Below are 23,983 nucleotides of genomic sequence, written 5' to 3'. Positions count from 1 at the left end.
AGCTGTTCGATGTCCTGTACAGTTTTAAAATAATCACAGTTTAAGTTTTTATGTTTTTTTTCCTCACAGTTTCAGATTTTATAAAAGGTTTGTATTGGACAGACATACGGTGTGTGATGTCAGACCTTCAAATTTTATCAAACATCTTCAACACGTTATCATCTCTGAAACAGGTCGGGGTATCGATCGGGGGAAGGAGGAGAGACGAGGATTCACTTTAACCACTATGTGATATTTTACTGAAATCTGGACTGTGTGTGCTGAACAGAGGAAACAAAAATAAACAATATATCAGCTCATGTTCCAAAAATCTAATAATGACAATCAATAATAGGATGAATATAGGATCAATTACTGAAATGCAATTAACAGTTCAGTAATTCAACAACTGAACAGACAGTTCACTTGTTGCACGCAGTACTTTTTCATTCGGATACAGTTCACTTCTGATAATACTTATGTACTTTTACTTGTAATGGAGTATTTTTATATTGCTGTATTAGTACTTTTATTGTAGTAAAGGATCTGAAACGATTAGTCAAATCAATCAATCAATTTTATTTAAAGTGTAGAATCACCATGCAGCATGGTCCCAACACTTTACAGTTAGAGAGAATACATACAGCAAGCAAATAGATAGATAAAAATTCAAATAAAACAACATTGTTAAAGGGATGTTAAAAGGTTCTAGAGGAGGCTGTAATGAAGTGAATAACGGTAGTTTCAGTCTTGATTTAAAGATTTCAGCTGAATGTGCTTCTTTAACATGTAAAGGAAGTCTGTTCCAAATGCTCTGAATCATATTTATACTGTATATTAGTCAATGAACAGCAAGAAAGAGCTGATAACTATGTTGATAATCAATCAGTCGTTTGTCATTTTTCAAGCAGAATATCAAAAATTCCTCAGTTCCTGCTCGGTTATGAAATCTCATGTGACAATAAACTGAGTCTTTCTTTTCACAGTGTTTCTGGTTTATAGACCAAAATTTTAATCAATTTATTGAGAAAATAATCGGCAGATTGATTTATGAGTTGTTGATTAATTTTCTGCCAGTCGACTAATCGATTAATTGTTTCAGCTCTACATCATGAGTACAGATCAAAAGTTGGAAACTGTTTGGAACTCGGTTTCCTCACATATAAATATTAATTGTGTTAAATTCTAATTTTGGTTCAAGTCAAAGATGACGTCCTCACATGTCTCGTTTTGTCCCAAACACCCAAAATATTCATCTTAAAAATGTAAATGAATCTGTTTACATCACAACACAGATCACGTGACGGGCTCTCTGTACCAATATAAACATCAGTTATTAGTTTAAATCAGTAAATTAATCACACATCATTACTGCTGCAGGTAAAGCAGCCCGGTCTCTCTGCTGCCACTCTGCATGCTGGGAAACATAGTACGAGCCCCGGCGCCATTCTGAACCCCTAAATCCTCACCAGCCAATCACAGCAGCCCAGTCTTCCCCTCAGCCAGTCACTGCACTTCGACGACCTAAGCGACCAATCAAAACGGTTCACATCCCCCACCAACAAACCATAGCCCGCAAAGTCCCCGCAACCAATCACAGCGCCTCGGCTATCCAACCAGCCAATCCGATCACAACAACATCCATGACGCTGCTTGCCACTGCGCCTGCGCACACGTTAGACAGCTGATAACTCATCTATTATGCTACTTCGCTAAATAAAAATCTTCCAGAAAGCTGACCGGAGCCCGCCGCTGGACGCACCGGAGGACCGACACTCAAAGTAAACACGCCTCTGTGGCCGGTAGCGGCGGGGTTATAGCGGGGAGGCGGAGCGCAGGGAGCCGCGGGGAGCAGCGGGGAGCCTGGCCGGCCGCTCGGCGCCTTCAGACAAAGCTCAGCTAACAGGCTAACGGCTTATTAGCTAGCCAAACACCGAGCGGTAACAGACGCAAAGATTGGATTTATAACCGTTATAACTCAACGATTGTGCGTTTCATAAGCGATCAAATGTCAAGATATCCCCTTCTGCACATGCTCAGATATCCCCACATCCGCCATTAATAACATTAATGACATTTTACGTCTTGGGTAAGTAGCCTAGCTCGGTTAGCTAGCTCATATTTTGCATTGGCTTGCCCGCCATCTTTTTAAAGCGAGATAAATGGGATGTTTCGCTAGCCTGCAAAACGCTCACACCGGAGCAGCGTCAGCCGTTAGCGCGAGTTTTTAGCTCTAATTCGGCAGTAAATAAGCAGCCGTATGTGTCTGACTGTGGATGGCGGAGCTGTTGAATGGATTTGTTGAGTTTGTTGGTTGCAGCAGAGGCTGTTAGCGGTTAGCTCCGCTTGTTAGCCGCTGAACCGCAGCAGCATGCAGGCAGAGCGAGCAGCCGCCGGACTTCACATCTGTTGATCCCTGCAGGACTCCACTCAGATCCAGACTGTTTAGAGAAGGTTTATGGTTTGTTTGCTGTTTGACAGACAGGTAGGATGTTCGGTTATCTGTGAATGTAGCTGAGCTGGAGGTAAACAGTCTGAACTCAGCTGAGTTTTCTCTGACAGAGCTGAAAGTCCGGTTTTCATGCGATTTGAGGTCCCGGTGTTAATCACCGACACTGTGAAGGGACATGAGTTTAAACCTCCAGACTTAACAGATGTTTCACATTTCGAAAGAATTCAGGTTGAAATAGTTATTTTTCTGCTTCTGAACAGTGAGATCGATGAGTCAGAGTTTGCAGTGAATTTGGGGACATATAGTTTGCCTTTAATTGGTCATTAATGGTTTCAAAGTTTGAGATTTTGAGTTTTTTAAATGATGTTCAGTAAGTGTGTGTTTGTAAGTCATCTTTTAAACCTGTCAAAAACTGCAAGTGTGTAAATGTGTAGAAATTATATGTAGTTGTAGAAAAACATGTTTAAATGTTGTGTTTTGTGCACAAATTATATCAACAAGCAGGATTCACAAACGCACTGATTGCTTTTGAGAACATGTGAGTTAGATTGAAACAAATAGTGGAGTAATCGATTAGTTGATTGACAAAATTATTTTTGCTAATATTTTGTTTATCAGCTAGTTGTTGGAGTTATTTTCTGAGCAAAAAATGCTTAAACTTTGCAGATTCCAGCTTCTCCAATCTGAGGATTTGATGTCGGTCGGACAAAAGAAAACATTCAAAGACGTTACTTTGGACTCATTTCTGTCACCTTACAGACTGAACAACTAATAATTTAAACGAGAATATAATCCTAATCTGATTAGAGCTGCAACAAAAGATTATCATCACCATTGATTAATCTGATGATTAATCTTCTGGTCTGTAAAAAGTCAGAAAACTGTCCAAGGTGACTTTTCAACCAGGATGTTTTATCTGACTGACAGAAAATCTAAAATACATCATTTATGATGATTTAACAACAGAACCTGAATCTATCAATATTTACTTATTAAATGACATATACAATTAATCCAGAGTTGGAACAGTTAATCTGATAAGTCAGTTAATAAAAAGAAAATGACAACTATGGTTATCAATTAGTCATTAATTCCTCAGTTCCAGCCCAAACAGAACGTGTTGACGTTTCCTCTGTGGGGATTAAAATGAACAGTTTCTCAATTTATCTGGTTTATAGATCAAGTGGGTAATCAATTTATCGAAAAAATAATCTGCAGATTGATAGATTAATGAGAATAATAGTTGATCAGTTTTCTGCTAGTTAACTTATAGAATATTGTTTCAGTGTTACATCTGATTACATATTAAAAACTGTGAAACTCATTTTTTAAATATTAAATTCAATTTTTTCCCAAATTCTCTCCACAAACACTTTCACAAACTTTCATTTCTTTACAGAGTTTTTACAGTAATTTCAGCTCCTGATCTGATCTTGTAAAGCTGCAGATAATTATATATTTTATTATCTGTCAGTTTGGATCATAAACATGATCATTGGAAATGATGTCAGATCCACCAGACTCTTTTCATCTCACATCACTTTAGAGCCGCAATGATTAATTGATTAATTGTAGACTATTAAATTAATCGTCCACTATTTTGATAATTGATTAATCGTTTTGTTTTTGTAAAGAAGAAAAAGTAAAAATTCTCTGATTGCAGCTTCTTAAATGTGAATATTTTCTGCTGTCTTTAGTCTCTGTGACAGTAAACTGAAGATCTTTGAGTTGTGGACAAAACAAAACATTTGATGACGTCATTTCATGGACCAAACAACTGATTGATTAATTGAGAGAATAATAGACAGATGAATCGATAATGAAAACAATCATTAGTTGCAGTTGTGAAGTGTTTCTCTGCTGCCGTAGAAGGTAAATCTCACCACATCAGTGAGGACTGTCGCTGATCGATCAGCTGATTATTTTCTTGATTAATCAATTAATTCTTTAGTCTACAAAAAGTAAGATACTTAACGTCCGTCTGAGTTTCCCAGAGACCAAGGTGACATCTTTACATGTCTCGTTATTAGTTTAAAATGACGAAAAACAGAAAATCCTCACACAGAAGCAGAGCTGCAGCGATCAGTCGACAGATAGAAAATTAATCAGCAACTATTTTGATAATTGAATAATCGTTTATTTCTTTAAAGTGCCAAATATTTGCTAGTTTCTTGCTGTTCTTGTCTTGTATGACTGTAAAATGAATATTTTGGGCCTTTTTGAAGACTTTGTGCTCCAGGACGTTGTGATCAGTGTTTTTCACAAGTTTCTGGTGTTTTATTGACTAAATAATTAATTGTGAAAATAATCTGCAAATTAATCAATAATGATGATAATTAGTTGCAGCCTTTCATCGGAGACTTTTTCCTTGATAAACAAACTAATTAATTGATTATAAAAGTAGTGAATGATTCATTTTCTCTCAGATGTCACAGTTTGATTTAATAATTCTTTTAGCGCTATTTCAGTTAATTATCAGTGAGCAAGAAAAACAGCAAATACTCAAGAAGTTTTGTAATTTTTGCTTGAAAATGACATTTAACAACAACATTTACAACTGCAAAGATTAATCAACTGGCAGAATATTAATTTGCGACTATGGCTTCCCCTGATTGACAGCAGCTCAACAGCGCCGTGTGTCGTCTGTGTGATATCACTGCTTTATTTTTTTTTGTGAAAATCAAGGTTCGTGTGTCGGCCGAATGGAGCATTGGTGGAACGGAGAATGTCGACCTGACGGATACAGAAAACACTTTAAAATCGTGTTGTGGCAGGAAACGACGTTGGCCTTAAACCTGGGATTTATGAACGGAGTCTGGCTGGTTTAGATTGTACGCAGGGTAGAGCAACCTGCCTGCTGTCTGAGAGCAGCTGCTCACTAACAGCTCTGTGCGTTTACAGCAGAGAGCAGGAGGGAGGACAGACGTCTGACTAAGTATTGATAACATGCTTAGTAAGTTTTCTTATTTGACGAACGTGGGCTCTGATACACAAAAAATGAACTAAATGGGTTTATTTCTATTAAAAAAACTAAAACAAAACGTAACACCAGTAACACCTTTACTCACGGCAACACGTTTTGCTCAACCCCAACATATAACCGAGACAAAATATTCATCCAGACGTGTTTTTAACCACCGAGCATCGGCTCGCCCTGAGCCCGGTTGTTAGGAGCTAGCTAACATGCTTTAGAGCCGCCGAGTGAACGCTCAGTACACGTGCATTTAATTGTAAAACAAGAAGGGCCTTGCCTCACAGAAGGAAAAAAAACGTGAACAAAGCGCGGTTGCTTGCCATCCACTGTGGTTGGCTCGTCTGGCGCGGTGTTGTAATGTTGTGGTTATTGCGACAGCCCTGTTTGTGACTGTTGATGCTGAATTTGATGTTTTATTTTTCTCACATGACAGTAAACTTGAATATTTTTGAACTGTCGGTCGGCCAAAACAAGACTTATGAAGACATCACCCTTCGACTGAACTTTATAACACTTTATTGACAAAGCAGTTAATTGAGAAACCAATCAGAAGATGAATTGATACCTTCAAACTTGTTGGGGATTAATTTCCTGTCGACCGATCAGTTGATGAAGTAAAAGAAATGTGTCGACACCTTCAGGATTCAGAATGAATCCTCAGGACCCAGTTGAGTCTGAGTCCAGCCCTGGTCCAGCCCTGGTCCAGCCCTGGTCCAGCCCTGGTCCAGCCCTGGTCCAGCCCTGGTCCAGACCTGGTCCAGACCTGGTCCAGTAGGCTGATGGTGTGTTAAACTGTGTGGATGGTTGACGGGAGCAGACGAGCTTCAGTCTGTTATGTTGAACTGGTCAAACAGGATGTTTGAATACATGTTAGTCACACCTGCAACTAGTGATTATATTCATCATCAATTCATCTGTTGTTAATTTTCTTGATTAGTTGTTTGGTCTATAAAATATCAGTCCGAGCTGACGTCCTCAAATGTCTCGTTTTGTCCACAACTCAAAGATCTTCAGTTTACTGTCACAGAGACTAAAGAAAGCAGAAAATATTCACATTTAAGAAACTGAAATCAGAGAATTTTGACTTTTTTTTTCTTTCTTTAAAGAATGACTCAAAACAATTAATCTGAATCTTAAATCGAAATTGTTGGCGATTCGTTTAATAATGAATCGACTAATCATTGCAGCTCTACTGTATCAATATTGTTGCTCTAATCACAAGATAAAGAGATTTACTTGATTAATGAAAAGCACACACTACTTCAATGTAGAGCTGCAACCATTCATTGATTGATTATTAATTGGCAACTATTTTGATAATCAGTTAATCTTTTCCAAACATCTGCTTTCAGCTCCTAAAATACAATGATTTTCTGCTTTTTTTCCTGTTTTATATGATAGTAAACTGAATATTTTTGGGTTTTGGATTGTTGTAGTTTGTAGATGTAAAACATCTCTTGAACGCTCGCAAACACATAACAACATAACTTACAACCAATGTTAGTGTCTGCAGCAGGAAAGAGAACATATTCAACAAGTTTAACACTTCAGTGCATGCTGAGGACTGAATTCAGTGCTTTTAAAGAGTTCTGAGCAGCTGCAGATAGTCTGGCGCAGTTGTTTTGTTTTGAGCATGAAGAGAAAAACTGCAGCCTTTTCTGTCTGAAAGCTGAAACATGATTTATTTGATGTGTCTGATTGTGCAGCAGCGGAAGCTAATGATGCTCTTTCTGTCTCTTGTTTGTGTCTCTCAGGTCGTGCGATGGGAGTTTGTCTCCTCGGGGGAAACATCGAGCTGAAGAATCAACACAAACAGCACCTGAACTGAACACACACTAAAACACACTTGTGTGCCCTCACACACACACACACACACACACACACACACACACACACACACACACAGACACACACGCCCTCACACACCAGAGGGAGTTGTTTTTTTTTCACCTTCAGGTCAGACACTGCCGTCCCACGGTGCATTGCTGCGTCACCGTCGTCCACCATGTCGGACGCCCCCGAGGCTGCGCCCCCCAGCCCCCCTCAACTCACCAACCCGCCCCCGCCCGAGGTCACCAACCCCACCAAACCCGGCAGGTACGCAACACCTGAGTTAATAACACTTTCCTGTTTGTTCTACATCGCTGCTGATCACTTTTCGATGATCAGGTTTCAGGTTGACCTCTGACCCTCCAGCTGTTTCTTTCACTTTATTTCTATGAAAAATCAACTTAAAAACCTGCTGCAGAAAAGTAGCTTCATGTAGCTGCAGTTGGATCAGTTTCATCACTTGCGTCCACGTTCTGTGTCTGACCTACCTGACAGGTAGGAAAGGACGTGCACAAAACTTCATTTATTATCTGATTAATCGTCAGTACAAGAGTCGGAAGTGAAATCTATATTTTGGCTTAGGGATGTCCATCTCCGTTAATTTTGCTTTCGACAGACCCACACCCGTTAACCGGTAAAGAAAAGTTGTGCCGTAGCTTTCGTTAGTGAGAGCTGTCCAGCAGTCAGAACTAGCTCTTCTGCCATGGTTAGCTTGACTTTTAGCTTTTCCTTCTTCACCTCAAAGTGTTTCCAGTTTGTTTTGTCACAGTAGCTCTCGACGGTGTAACGTTCTCAGGCTTTAGGTACCAAACAAGCTCTTTCAATCCCTCGCCCTCTACCACACTGATTGGCAACATATTGGTCTCAATCATTTGGCACACCAACTATGATGGCCTAATAAAGAGTAACACCTATGTTGATATTACAGATAGAGCGTAGGTCTTTCAGAGCACACAAACACTGTAAACACACCTGTCACCTTCCCAGCACGGTGCTGTTAAACCAGAGACACTGCCGCTACACCTTTTATGTTTATACAGTCTATGGGCTACTCACAGCACATTAATGTGGATTATGATGCATCCATTCCCTGGTATATGTTGGATTCTCAGATACAGCAGGGTCAGGCTTTCCTCAATGTTGATAGTTTGATCCAATCCTGTCCAGTAACTTTGATACAGTTTGGTTGGAAACATGAAGTGAATGCAGAGATCCGTGTTGTGAGGGGGTTAACATTAGCGCCGCCCTGAGTCCTCTGTCAGCTCTGTGATGTCGCTGTGTGTTTGTGTCCATCAGGAAAACCAATCAGCTGCAGTACATGCAGAACGTGGTGGTGAAGACTCTATGGAAGCATCAGTTCGCCTGGCCTTTCTACCAGCCCGTCGACGCCATCAAACTCTGCCTGGCGGTAAGTCACAGCACAGTCACTGCACCGACTGTTCAACAAGGAATAGTTCCAGTCACTGCACCGACTGTTCTACAAGGAATAGTTCCAGTCACTGCACCGACTGTTCAACAAGGAATAGTTCCAGTCACTGCACCGACTGTTCAACAAGGAATAGTTCCAGTCACTGCATTGACTGTTCAACAATAAATAGTTCCAGTCGCTGCACCGACTGTTCTACTAGAAATAGTTCCAGTCACTGCATTGACTGTTGTACAACAAATAGTTCCAGTCGCTGCAGGTTCCCCCTGTAACTACAAAGGAAATATAATGTGTTGACCAGGGAGCTTTAGAGCTGTTGGTATATTTTATTTTTAAATTTTAGACAGAGCCAGGCTTAAAAAAAGTTTTTATGCTAAGCTAAGCTAACCACGTCCATGTTTCCAGGATTACCACAAAGTGATCAAAAACCCGATGGACATGGGAACCATTAAGAAGCGTCTGGAGAACAATTACTACTGGAGCGCCAGTGAGGCCATGCAGGACTTCAACACCATGTTCACCAACTGCTACATCTACAACAAGGTACGCACATCTCCAGAGTGCTCAGTTACTTTAAAGGATCAATCAGTGGTGTTTTATTGCTGATCTGCAGGTTGTTTCAGTTGACTTGGTGAGACTGAAGTTTCAGTAAAGAGTTTGGTTTAAAGGTTGTGTGGGGGAGACGGCAGTGTGTCATGTCTGCCATTAGATGTTAGTAAAGCACCTTTAATATCAGTAGTAACAGTAATATTGAGTGGAGAGGGCTTCCAACAACAAATTATGAGTTATTTATCTGTTGTGTGTCATATGTTATATTTACTTTATATTTCTCTGTAGCCCACAGATGACATCGTTCTGATGGCTCAGGCTCTGGAGAAAATCTTCCTGCAGAAAGTCGCTCAGATGCCTCAAGAGGAAGTCGCTCTGCTGCCGCCAGCTCCTAAAGGGAAGAACAAGAGCAAACAGCCTGCTGCTGCTACTACAGGTACTGAAGTACTAATACTGTAGTACGAATACTATAGGGAATGAAGTATACTGCATTATTCAGAACTAATTAGTAGTAGTTCTGCAGTATGTATCTGCAGTATCATAAGTATTACATTTCATTTGTACCACACTTTTCATTTATAGTGAAATATTAATAACATACATCAGAGTACCAGAATGAGATGTCTGTCCTTCCTCCTGCTCTCTGTTGTAAACACACGTAGCTGTTAGTGAGCAGCTGCTCTCACGTCTCTTCGGGTCTCGGTGCTTGTTTTCAGCAGAAACTCTCCTGCTCAGCCTGCTCTGGGATGGTAGACGGGTTACTGCTGCAGCCTCACCATCACACACACTCTCTCATGACCGCACACTCGCTACGCACTGAGCTATTCCTTAAAGGAACTACACTACTTGGTTTTTTTTTAAATCCCTGATGTTTAGGCCTGGCAGGGGGTCAACTCAGGCCCGCCAAGCTGCCTGGCTCATAATACACTAGCGGACACTCTGGGTTTTGCATAGATTCCTTATATGGTCATTAAAAGTCATCTTAGGGTCAAACCTGACACCCAGATTAGTGACTGCGGAGGAAAGGGGGACGTCCTGGCCGTCAAAGGTGAGATGAGGTATGGGGGATGACTGAATCTGGTGTGGAGTGCCAATAAGGAGAACTTCAGTTTACTGTTGTTTAACTGGAGGAAATTTGTGCTCATCCAGGCCTTAATGTCCTTAAGGCAGGTACTGAGGCGTGACATGGCTGCAGAAGGGCTTGGGGCGGTTTTGATGTACAGCTGGGCATCATCAGCATAGCAATGAACAGACCAAGGGGAGCATGTAGAGGGTAAACAGGATGGGGCCGAGGACTGATCTTTGTGGAACACCACAGGTGACGGGGAGTGATTTAGACCTGCATCCTCCCAATGAGTGAGTCAGTCCTACTGGAAAGGTAGGAGGTAGGACTAAAACCACTGAAGTGCAGAGTCTGAAGGTCCAGCGGTGGTGTGGAGGTGTTCTCAAGAGGATGGTGTGATCCACAGTGTCAAATGCAGCATTCAAGTCAGAGAGAATCAGGAGAGAGAGGGACCCTCAAATGGGGAAGAAGATTGTGGCTTCAGGAGATGGTTTATGGTGGAAAAACGACTCTTTGGGTTATCAGGATTGCTATTAATTAGGTTGGAGTAGAGCTGTGACCGAGCATCTTTAAGGGACTTTTAGTAAGTCCTTTGATGTTCACGGAAGGCCAGTTTATGGACAGCGAGCCCAGAGCATCTGCAGCGTTGTTCCAGGATACGTCCAGCTGTTCTTATTTTCCACAGGTCATGAGTAAACCAGGGAGCAGAGTGTGAAAAACTGACCTTATGCGTCTTGATAGGGGCCTGAAGATCAAAGACACTGCTCAGAGATGTATTGTAGAGCTCCACCAGCTCGATGCCTCGATCAATGCTTTTCCACTTCCGGAAAAAGAGCTTGACGCTTAGGTTTAGTACGAGGTGACAGACATGTCAAAACCCAAATCGTAGACCTGGAGGTTATTGATGGAGGCGGAGTCAGTGATGACCAGGTCAATTGTGCCCCCTGGTGTGAGTAGGGACATCAAGATGCTGCTTCAGGCCAAGACACTCAGACTCAGGAACTCCACTGCAAAATGACAGAGGGGCTGTCAACATGTCCGTTCATATAACCAACAATGACAGCGTTGGTTGACATGGAGGTCGTGTATCTCAGGGAGGAAAAGACCGGCAGGGGAGACAGTTTCAGTTCAGCCTGGTGTACGACTGCTAAACCACCACCATGATACAGCCGCGAGCTTTTTCCATGCAACTATAGTCAGGAGGGCAGGCGTCATTAAGCACATTACTCACCTGGTTTCTGCTACAGGTACTGAAGTACACAACATACTGCAATACTACTGCTACAGGTAGATATTAGAGCATATATACTACTACCACATACTGGACTACAGGTGCATATTCTAGTACGACTAATACTACTACCACAGGTACAGACTGCAGTATTACGGTGCTTAAGTGCGGTTGTTTTATTTAAATGTTTTAATTCTGTTGTGTAGAGTATTAATGCCTTTTTCTGTGTTTTCATGCTTCGTTTAGAGATGTTCAACACGAGCGTATTAGTATTCTAATTTACATATCTGCATCTGTTGCACATCTGCTGCTGTAATTACTGCAACACTGCTACTACAGGCGCAGTATTGGAATATTACAGTAACAGTAATGATATTACTACTGCTAGAGCCACATATGACAGTACTACAAGTACATCCTGCAGTACTACTACACTGCTACCATTGATGTTGTATATGTACTGTTATACTGCTCCTTTACTGCAGTAATATTACTGAAGTACTGTAACTGCTCTGTAGTACTGTAGTACCACTCATACTTCCTGTACTGTGTGTTCTCTGTCTGTCAGTGAGTCAACAGGCGGAGTCTTCAGCCTCGCCTCCCCCCTCGTACCCCTCCCCCTCCCCCTCTCAGACGCCAGTCATCTCGACCACACCCACACCGGTCCCGGCCACGCCCCCCGTCTCTGCCCCACAGCCCCCGGCAACCATGATGCCCTCTGCACAGCCCGTCGTCAAGGTAACAGCTGTGTGGTGTGGGACAGCATCACATGACCCAAAATATAAAATAATACAAACACTGACTTCTCTCTCTCTCTCTGCCCGTCTGTCTCTCTAACAGAAGAAGGGCGTGAAGAGGAAAGCCGACACCACCACTCCCACCACGTCGGCCATCTCTGCCGGTCGCGCCGACTCTCCGTCTGCTCAGGACACCAAACCGGCCAAGCTGGGTTCGTCCCGCCGCGAGGCCGCCGCTCGCCCCGCCAAGACCCGCAGAGAGACGGTGGAGGAGGTGGCGGGGGGTGAGGTGGGAGGTGGTGGAGGCGGAGCCGGAGGGAGGAAGGGCGGTAAGCTGGGCGAGCAGATGAAACACTGCGACGCCATCCTGAAGGAGATGCTCTCCAAGAAGCACGCCGCCTATGCCTGGCCCTTCTACAAGCCGGTGGACGCTGAGGCGCTGGAGCTGCACGACTACCATGACATCATCAAACACCCCATGGACCTCAGCACTGTCCGGGTAACATACATGACATCATCAGACACAAAACACACGTGTGTGTAGAGTGCAGCAGCTGAATTTTACAAAGTCTATTTGTTGGTAATTTTACTTCTCAGGTGCTTCGGTGTTGTGATTATCTGATCAGCACGGCTTTACTCGCCGCTGTCCTCCATTTTATTTATTAGCTTAGTTTACTGACAGGTCAAAGAGGATATAAAAGGTCAAGCTGACAGTGAATTTTAAGAACGACCTCTGTGAGGTCATAATGCAAACTACTTCAAACGGTCTGCTGCCCATACAGACAGTAAATGAACTGACTTTATCACAGACTTTCACCGTTTTTTTAAATGCTGATGTGACCGAACCTTAAAGGCCTTAAAGTTTCACAACTCAAGTGAGTCTTGAACCAGCAGTCAGGTGTTCATATGAGCAGTGAAAGAGGTTTTCCTCGCTGTAATCATTCCTCCTGTTCATACTGGATATTAAAAGATCCTTCAAATGTGTTTTCAATGGAAGTGATGGAGGCCAAAATCCACAGTGTGTCCACACAGTCGTTAAAAAGTCTGTGTGAAGCTTCTATTCAGCTTCAGCAGTCTGAGTTAGTCATATCAAGTGGATATCTGACACATTTACAGTCTTTTTAGCATCAAATTCCCTCTTTGTGTTTCCTCGGACAGTGTTTCCCTGTTGAGCTGCAGGTGGAAGTATAGTAACAAAAAGAGGAACTTTGGCACTAAAAAGACTGTAACGTTGAAAGATATCTACTTGATTTGACTCATTTGGACGCTGAAGCTTCATATTAGCTTCAGACTGTGGATTTTGTCCCCCATCACTTCCATTGTAAGGTCATTATGAAGGGATCTTCTAACGGTCAAGTGTTTCAGTTAAAAAATACAAACTTATCCTTTAGATAACACATGACAACGACCATGAGGCTAACAATAATACTTTATAATCTTATATTTAATCTCTCTCCTCTCCAACAGAAAAAGATGGATAAAGGAGAGTACAGCGATCCTCAGAGTTTTGCGACGGACGTCAGGTTAATGTTCTCCAACTGTTACAAGTACAACCCTCCAGATCACGAGGTGGTGGCCATGGCCCGCAAGCTGCAGGTACGACAACCTCTCACAACCTTCCACAACTGTTGAGAAACAAATTGATTGCTGTAATCGTTAATCGGTCTCTCTCTCTCTCTCTCTCTCTCTTCAGGACGTGTTTGAGATGCGTTTCGCGAAGATCCCAGACGAGGGCCTGGAGGCGTCGGTCCCGTCCACGACACCATTGGTTAGTAAAAGCACTGCGTCCTCTGACAGCAGCAACAACTCCTCCTCCGACGAATCGTCCGACTCAGAGGAGGAGAGAGCCACGCGATTGGCTGAGCTACAGGAGCAGGTTGGTGCTGCCGACCAATCACAGGTCAAGAACATCCTGGTTTTCTTCTTTTTTAACATCATTGTAGATTTAATGAATGTTGAGGAATTCTGTTTATTTGTCTTTTATGATTTAATATATTGATCTGTTTAAACATCTTAAGATATCCATTACTAGTATCTTCCACCAGCTGAAGGCGTTCCTACGTATTGATTAGAAGTTATAGGTATTGACAATTAGTATATTCCATCAGTTGAAGGCGGTGCACGAGCAGCTGGCTGTCCTGTCCCAGGCTCCGGTCAGCAAGCCAAAGAAGAAGAAAGAGAAGAAAGACAAGGAAAAGAAGAAAGAGAAGGAGAAAGACAAAGGGAACAAGAGCAAAATGGAGGAGGAGAAGAAGCCGAAGGCCGCCGCTCAGCAGCCCAAACCAGCCAATCAGAAGAAAGCGCCGGCAAGGAAAGCCAACAGCACGGTGACCGCCACCAGGTAGGATTCAGTCAGTTCAGTATAAGCTGAGAAGAGAAACAGTAAATATATTAATATCATGATGATTGAAATTAAACTGAGAGTTCGACCAATCAGAGCGACTCCGTGTGTTTCCAGGCAACCTAAGAAAGGCAGTAAGACGTCAGGTGGTGGCTCGGCCAACGGAGACGATGGCGAGGAGTCGTCTCTGCCCATGTCGTACGATGAGAAGCGCCAGCTGAGTCTGGATATAAACCGGCTGCCGGGAGAGAAGCTGGGCCGCGTCGTCCACATCATCCAGTCCAGGGAGCCGTCGCTGAGGGACTCCAACCCCGACGAGATCGAGATCGACTTCGAAACCCTCAAACCCTCCACACTCCGAGAGCTGGAGCGCTACGTCAAGTCCTGCCTGCAGAAGAAGCAGAGGAAGCTACTGCGTAAGTACTAAAATAGTACTGCTGTCTGTACATCATCCCTACGATGTATCTGAGGAAATGACTGCTGCAGTGTGTCTTTTTGATGACATTAGGACATAATCTTTGACACTAGGACATTTTTGGTGACATTAGGACATAATTTTTGACACTAGGACATATTTTTGGTGACATTAGGACAGAATCTTTGACACTAGGACATATTTTTGGTGACATTAGGACATAATCTGATACTAGGACATATTTTTGGTGACATTAGGACATAATCTTTGACACTAGGACATATTTTTGGTGACGTTAGGACATATTTTTGATGACATTAGGACAATTTTTGACACTAGGGCATATTTTTGGTGACATTAGGACAGAATCTTTGACATTAGGACATATTTTTGGTGACATTAGGACAGAATCTTTGACACTAGGACATATTTTGGTGACATTAGTACATATTTTTGGTGACATTAGGACATATTTTTGGTGACGTTAGGACATATTTTTGGTGACATTAGGACATATTTTTGGTGACGTTAGGACATATTTTTGGTGACATTAGGACATATTTTTGGTGACGTTAGGACATATTTTTGGTGACATTAGGACATAATCTTTGACACTAGGACATATTTTTGGTGACATTAGGACATATTTTTGGTGACATTAGGACATATTTTTGGTGACGTTAGGACATATTTTTGGTGACATTAGGACATATTTTTGGTGACGTTAGGACATATTTTTGGTGACATTAGGACATATTTTTGGTGACGTTAGGACATATTTTTGGTGACACTAAGACATATTTTTGGTGACATTAGGACATATTTTTGGTGACGTTAGGACATATTTTTGGTGACAGGACATATTTTTGGTGACGTTAGGACATATTTTTGGTGACATTAGGACATAATCTTTGACACTAGGACATATTTTTGGTGACATTAGGACATATTTTTGGTGACATTAGGACATATTTTTGGTGACATTAGGACATATTTTTGGTGACATTAGGACATAATCTTTGACACTAGGACATATTTTTGGTGACATTAGGACATATTTTTGGTGACATTAGGACATATTTTTGGTGACATTAGGACATAATCTTTGACACTAGGACATATTTTTGGTGACGTTAGGACATATTTTTGGTGACGTTAGGACAATCTTTGACACTAGGACATATTTTTGGTGACATAAGTCAGAATCTTTGACACTAGGGCATATTTTTGGTGACGTTAGGACATATTTTTGGTGACGTTAGGACAATCTTTGACACTAGGGCATATTTTTGGTGACGTTAGGACAATCTTTGACACTAGGACATATTTTTGGTGATGTTAGGACATAATTTTTGACAATAGGGCATATTTTTGGTGACATTAGGACATTTTTGATGACATTAGGACATAATCTTTGACACTAAGACATATTTTTGGTGACACGAGGACATATTTTTGGTGACATTAGGACATATTTTTGGTGACATTAGGACATATTTTTGGTGACATTAGGACATTTTTGATGACATTAGGACATAATCTTTGACACTAAGACATATTTTTGGTGACACGAGGACATATTTTTGGTGACATTAGGACATATTTTTGGTGACATTAGGACATAATTTTTGACAATAGGACATATTTTTGGTGATGTTAGGACATATTTTTGGTGACATTAGGACATATTTTTGATGACATTAGGACATAATTTTTCACACTGGGACATATTTTTGATGACACTAGGACATATTTTTGGTGACACCAGGACATATTTTTGATGACATTAGGACATATTTTTGGTGACACCAGGACATATTTTTGGTGACATTAGGACATATTTTTGGTGACACCAGGACATATTTTTGGTGACATTAGGACATATTTTTGGTGACACCAGGACATATTTTTGGTGACACGAGGACATATTTTTGGTGACATTAGGACATATTTTTGGTGACATTAGGACATATTTTTGATGACATTAGGACATAATTTTTGACAATAGGGCATATTTTTGGTGACATTAGGACATTTTTGATGACATTAGGACATAATTTTTGACACTGGGACATATTTTTGATGACGTTAGGACATTTTTGGTGACATTAGGACATATTTTTGATGACATAGGACATATTTTTGGTGACGTTAGGACATAATCTTTGACACTAGGACATATTTTTGGTGACATCAGGACATAATCTTTGACACTAGGACATATTTTTGGTGATGTTAGGAAATAATTTTTGACACTAGGGCATATTTTTGGTGACGTTAGGACATAATTTTTGACACTAGGACATATTTTTGGTGACATTAGGACATAATCTTTGACAGTAGGACATATTTTTGGTGACGTTAGGACATATTTTTGATGACATTAGGACATATTTTTGATGACATTAGGACATATTTTTGGTGACATTAGGACATAATCTGATACTAGGACATATTTTTGGTGACGTTAGGTCATAATTTTTGACACTAGGGCATATTTTTGATGACATTAGGACATAATCTGATACTTGGACATATTTTTGGTGACACTAGGACATATTTTTGGTGACATTAGAACATAATCTTTGACATTAGGACATATTTTTGGTGACGTTATGACATAATTTTTGACACTAGGGCATATTTTTGATGACATTAGGACATAATTTTTGACACTAGGACATATTTTTGGTGACATTAGGACATAATTTTTGAAATTTGGGCATATTTTTGATGACATTAGGACAATTTTTGACACTAGGACATATTTTTGATGATGTTAGAACATATTTTTGGAGACATTGGGACATAATCTTTGTCACTAGGACATATTTTATGTTAGGACATAATCTTGACATGATTTTAGCGCGCTAACTTCTCTTTCTCTCGTTTTCAGAGAAGGCAGCGGGAGGCGGGGCCTCAGGAGGCGGGGCTAGTCGTTTGAGTGGAAGCTCCTCTTCCTCCTCTGATGACAGCTCCTCAACAGGAACCTCCTCTTCCTCCGACACAGACTGAACACACAGTACACACACACGTTACTGAACACACACACACACACACACACACACACACACAGAGGTTTATTCATTCTACACACACACACACACACACACACACACAGTCAAACGCAGGAACTCAATCTGTACACACACACACACACACACACACACATCCATGTAAACTTACATTCTGAACAAACACACACACAAAAGACAGAGATACACACTCTGAACTTCTTACAACACACATACACACACACATATATATATATATAAATATATACCACACACACATACACACACACAGACTTGGAGACTGTATGTAAATAGGCTGACCTGTTTTTTAGCACCTAGTGTTTTTTTTTTTGTTTTTTTTTTTTTGTTTTTTTCCTGGAGGAATGCAGACAGACAGAAGAGAAGAAGAAGAAGAAAGCAACAACTTCTCAGCAAGAGAAGAAGAGGAAGGAGGCAGGGAGACAGCTTGTAGAGAGACGGGCAGCCTGTCTGTCTGTCTGTCTGTCTGTCTGTCTGGGAGTCGTATTGATCTTCTCTGAACACTCGGGGGGCCTCGCTGCCGTGGAGGCTTTCTTTTTCTCCTTCTTCTTGGACGGCTGGCTGTGACCCCTGACCTCTGACAACATTCCAGAAGCATCTATAAGAGCATCATGGGAGAGGAGGAGAAGGAGGAGATCTCAGCGGGGTTTTTTTTGTTTGTTTTTTTTAACATAAATTCAGGTTTCATGAGGCGGACGAACACAGAAACCTGGATACTAACAAGGATCTGAGGAGCCAATCAAGTTGTTTCCATCGTGTGCAGTTTTCATCTGTAGTCAGATTATCCAGTTCTGATGATTCTGATCCGTTCTGTCTTAACATTCATTCACTCGTCACATGAGCTGAAAGAACTGGAAGGATTATTTCTCAAAAACTTGCCGTAGAATGAAAATCCATCAAAGTCAGTTATGTATTTTTGTGTTTGTTAAGTTATATTTAGAGCTGCAACTGAGGATTATTTCAATGAATCCATTAGTTGTTTGATCTTTAAAACCAGAACATTGACATTTGAGAAGCTGGAATCATGAATTTTGACTTTTTTTTTTTTTTTTAAAAAGTCTCAAAATGATTAATTATCCAAATAGTTGGCGGTTAATAAGTAATGGATTGATTGACTAACAGTTGCAGCTCTAGTTATATGATCATGTGGTGGTGCAGCTGAGAGCCCACTGTAACCGTGTCATCACTTCTACATTAATATGATGTAACTCTCTTTTGAACGGGGTTGTTGAAGCGTCTGACAGCAGAACCAATGAGAAGACAGGAAGGGTCTCCAGGTGTGTCACTTCCTTTACTTGGTTGATTTTGCTCAGAAACATCTGCGTTAAAAAAAAAATACATGAAAGAAGAATCAAAAGAAGACAAACAAAGAGGAGAAAGTGACTCTTAATACTTATATAACACTGAAGGCTCGTCAGCTAGTTTGCTGTTACAGATGTTACACACAACACTTGTCTGTGCTGTAGGTTAACTGTGGAGGGAGCGACGTGCTTCAGTGTTCATGCCCTCGTTTATCAGTTTATTTGGTAAATTAGCTGGAAGCTGCAGTTTGTGCTGCTGTTGAATTGTTTTCATTTATATAAATGATAAATTATTATAAAGGAAAACACTCCGACAGCAGCACAGACTGCAGCATCGGGTTGAATCAACAGCTTTCTGTGAGAGTTTGATCACTACAGTAGTTGCAGCTGATAAACTGATCACTGAGTGTATTTTTCTGAGTAGAAACATGTGGCGGGAAGACGAGCGAGAAACGAATAAAGTAAACAAAGTTTTTGCCGACTGATTTCTGAACAAAAGCTCCAACTTTTTTTCTCTGAGAGAAGTTGAACAGTCAGCAGAGAGACGCAGGGTTAAGAGCCGTCGGGGATCGTATGAAAGTATGTTGAGTGTAAACTGACGTGGGATCAGATCAGAGCTGTGATGTCATTGGTCGGAGCCTCTAGTTGAAGCGTGATGTCACTGCTGAGTTTTCCAGGAAGTTTAAAAGTTCCCCCCGTTTTGAGGTGTGTTCAAGGACGCTGCGGAGTGTTTTATTGACACAAACAGCTGTTAGAAAGTCCAACATGATCAAATGAGAGTTTAATAAATCTGATAAGAAAATATCAGCTGATGAATTTATGTCCAACATTCCTCTCACATCCTCATACACACGGGTCATAAACACGGTGTTTCTTTTGATTAGTCAAAATTAAAACGAGAGGAAATGATTTCATATCGCGAGTCGCAGCTTGTAAGTTGTAAACGTGGTGAAACTGGTCCCGGCTGCGTCACCACACCATGATACTAACTAGAATCTGAATGATGGATTATCTCTGCAGCAAGTTTCAGGTCTCTGAAAGCTGGTTTTTAGATTTTTTTTAAATTATTTTTTTATCCTGTAAAAGAGAAGAAACCAGATCTTTAAAAAAAAAAAACTGCTTTAAGTTTTGTTTCTTGACATCAGAAGAAATGAAACTCAGATCTTGTTTTAGTGAAAGAAAACCTCCTGAGATCAAACCTGTCCTCTGCTGGTCCTGCAACCAAAACCCACAACCCACTGTCTGTCCCCGGGGTCAACATGTGAGGAGGAGGAGGGGGGGGGGGAGGTGAGGGGTCACCAGGTCCGGACCCGACCTCCCCCCCCCTTTAACCTGCCGCCGGCTCTGTCAGCAGAGAACAAGACAAATTTCTTTTTTTTTTTTTTTTTTTTTTTAACACTACATTTCCTTTTTATTTTGTTTCTTTTTTTGATTTTTCAGGTTGTGTGCTGAACTTGTTTGTGTCTTATAAGGTTCTCGATATAAAAATGTCTTTGTACCGCTGTCCTGTCCCGACCCCCCCACCCCACCCCACCCCGCCAAAACAAAACCACTCTTACTGTAACAGATACTTCCTGTCAGGGTTCAAACTCCAGACTGTCACAGATGTACGGAAGCATCCTGATCAGGCCTCATTTTAACGTTATCAGGTTAAAATGTCCAAAAATGTTTTAAACGTTTTTTTTTTTGTTTGTTTTTTTCTGATTTGAAAGGAAGGACACAAAAATAAAAGCTGCGACGATACAAAATAACAACATTCTGTAAGAAAAACCTGCTTCAGTAATTGTTTTTAAAATAATCAGTTATTTTTATAATTATATCATCTAGATTTTAAAATATTCCAGAAATAAGACAAAAGCTGATCTTGAGGAGGCAGATACCAAAAGTTTTCTTCTCTGATCAGCAGATGGAAAGTTTTTATTTCTTAAATCGAGGCAAAAAAACAAACAAACAAATAAACAAACAAAAAACCTTTTCTGAGTGTTTTTGAAGCTGCAACGAAACGTTTTCTGTCTGAACTCAAACAGCAGAGTTTCTTTCTTTGAGTAAAACCTCGTCAGCTCTGATTGATAACATTTCGGAGCCTGAAATGAAACTGAAATCTCGTAAAAGAAGCCGTGATGTCATCTTGGCGGACAGTTCGTTTTTGTGTTCGGCGGCGTCGGACGAGGACGTAGCTTTACGTTTGACACGCAGCCGACATCCGACGGTGCTCAGAACTTCGACTCCTTTCAAGATTTATTGTTTTCGGATCTGCAGGATTTTCAGTCTGGGTGTTGAAGTTGGTCTCCTCTTCGTCAGGGTTCAGGTTCAAACTCGTCATCTTCAGCTTAACCGGCGCTGTGACATCATCGGCGCCCTCTACGTTTTTACACGCTGAGGTGGAAAATACCTGCAGGTCGTCTTCTTCTTCCTGTTGCCCCTCTGGCGCTTTAACTTCTTGCCCTGGATGCAGTGATGTCACAGTGTACTTCAGGACACTGTGATGTCACAGTGTACTTCAGGACACTGTGACATCACTGCCGGTTGTGGTTACAGGTGCAACACTGACAAACTGTTCAGACGTCAGGTTACTTTTTAAAGGGAAACAAATCGATAAAGAAACGGACTTCAACACGAGTCAAAATAAAAAATCTCCACAGGTGTCCTTTAAATCAGTGTGACAGCGCTCTGCTCTGATTGGTCGGTTGTGTCCTTCATTTGACTGACGCGTCTCTGAAGCCTCACAGATAAAGTTCCTGTTGAAGTTCAGAATTTCCAGTTTCTCATCGTGTCCTGAACACAACATTGAACCCCTGGAGTGGGCGGGGCATCAGTTGTTTTTGTTTTGGTTTTTTTTTCTTTTCTAACCACCTCGTGTTCGTGGCGATCTGGTTTCGCTGCCGTGCCGCCAATCAGATCAGTCAGATGGAATCATGTGACTTCTGCTTCTCAAACTCACCTGTCGACCCACCTGTCTGTCTGTCTGTTAGAATAAACACACACACACCGTCGACGCAGTCCTGTTTGACCTTTTGACCTGTGAGGTGATGTCTTCGTCTGTGATGTCAGCCAGGTGTTTTCTGTGTGGGCGGAGTCAGCTCCTGTTAGCTTGAATCAAAATGTCTAAAAGGTCAGTCGCTGGAGGAGGGGAGGAGGGGGGGGGGGGGGGGGGGGGTGAACGAGTCCTGATTGATTATTGGTGATCATGTTTGGACGAGTTCAGGACGGGAGAGAGAGAGAGCCTGAACTGGTGATAAATGATCAATGAACTGATTGATTGATTGATAGGTTGTGCTGTGTATCTGCCTCCAGCTTCAATTCTTTTCTGTTTCATCTCATTTTAAACTAAATCTGTTTTTTACACACAAAAAGAAAAAAAAACCTTCTCAAGGCCCGACTTGTTTTTTCCCCTGAAGCTTTCGACCACATCTGGTGGCCTTCCTCGGCAGGCGGAGGTTGCCGGTCGTCATGGAGAAGGTCTTTAACCGAAGACGAGAATAAACGAACCGATCAAACATAAAGAACCAATAAGGACGGACAGACAGACAGCGCGTTGCCACAGTAACCTCCTCTGTTTGTTTTTAGTTGATGGTCGAGCTTTGATGCTAATAGTTCATTTTTGTATTTTAATAAGAAAAAGGAAAAAAGTGATTTTATGTATTTGCATGCACTCCGGCCGTACGTTCTTTCTTCCGTATGTTTCGAGCACTGTATAGTAGCTGTATAGTAGCTGTCTGAGGTTTAGAATGAACTCCGCTCGATAGAGTAGAGACGCAGAGAGAGAGAGAGAGAGAGAGAGAGAGAGAGAGGACGAACTGACGAAAAACCAACAAGTGAATTATTTGATGTAATTACTGATATGGGATCCTTATTTTCTGAGTTCCTTTGTTTTCATAAATAAACACATAAACTGACGCGATGACTTGACTCTTTCATTCTCTGGAGACTTTAAAGGACGAGTTCACAGTTTATCAAGTGTCTTAAAATGAACATTAAAGCTGTTTTTTTTGTTGCTGTAATCATTCCTCCTCTTCATACTGACCAGCAGAAGATCCCTTCATCATGTATTTACATTGTCAGTGATGCAATGATGACGCTGCATGTTGGTGATTAGCAGGTTTAATGAAGGAGGTGTTTAAAAGTGTTTAATATTCCTGCTGTAGGTTAACATCAGCAGCCGCTTAGTTTAGAAGAAAACTAATTAAACATTTTATAATTGGTTAAAACATTAATCTATTTTCTGATCCAGGTCATGATCATTTAATTAATAATATTAAGAATTGTTATATAATTGTTCATAACTGGTGAATCAGGTTTTAAATTACATTCTGTGTATAATTAAGAGTCTTAAATAATCTAACTGAACCCTGAATAAAACCTGTTTAGCTTGTTCACCAGCTTAGTGATTATTTATATTTACTGATAAGCAGTAAACACAAAGTGCAGCTGAGGCTGATGGGAATGTTTGTAGTTCTGCAGAGATCAGTTCGACCAGATGATGGCGCCAAATGAAAAGTTATTACAGTCGATCCTGAGAGGAACCAGAACGTTTCTGTTTCATTGCGTCTTTAAATTAAATTTATGAGGTTTGAATTAGAAGATGAACACTTATTTTTATTGAGGTTAAAACCTTCAGCTGGTTATTTTATT

At 41.2% G+C, this 23,983-nt stretch overlaps 1 protein-coding gene across 3 annotated transcripts; it reads left to right on the top strand.

The window, feature by feature from the left end:
- Positions 1-1,608: 1,608 nt before the first annotated feature.
- On the top strand, positions 1,609-23,247 carry LOC137170765 (bromodomain-containing protein 3-like). 3 transcript variants are annotated; one of them, XM_067574349.1, is made up of 12 exons: positions 1,609-1,760; positions 7,160-7,502; positions 8,532-8,643; positions 9,067-9,204; positions 9,499-9,646; positions 12,073-12,242; positions 12,345-12,740; positions 13,709-13,837; positions 13,935-14,117; positions 14,350-14,582; positions 14,700-14,998; positions 17,894-23,247. In XM_067574349.1, the coding sequence occupies exons 2-12, from the start codon at positions 7,411-7,413 to the stop codon at positions 18,010-18,012; spliced, it is 2,019 nt and encodes a 672-aa protein (XP_067430450.1). In that variant the 5' UTR covers positions 1,609-1,760; positions 7,160-7,410; the 3' UTR covers positions 18,013-23,247. The 3 variants fall into 3 exon arrangements, with proteins under 3 accessions (XP_067430450.1, XP_067430431.1, XP_067430441.1); XM_067574330.1 differs by having other exon boundaries at positions 13,935-14,141; XM_067574340.1 differs by lacking the exon at positions 1,609-1,760 and adding an exon at positions 1,813-2,068 and having other exon boundaries at positions 13,935-14,141.
- The last annotated feature ends 736 nt before the right edge of the window (positions 23,248-23,983 follow it).

This window comes from Thunnus thynnus, chromosome 2 (assembly GCF_963924715.1).
Source record: "Thunnus thynnus chromosome 2, fThuThy2.1, whole genome shotgun sequence".
Classification (NCBI taxonomy): domain Eukaryota; kingdom Metazoa; phylum Chordata; class Actinopteri; order Scombriformes; family Scombridae; genus Thunnus; species Thunnus thynnus.
This window is presented reverse-complemented; position numbering and strand designations above follow the sequence as displayed.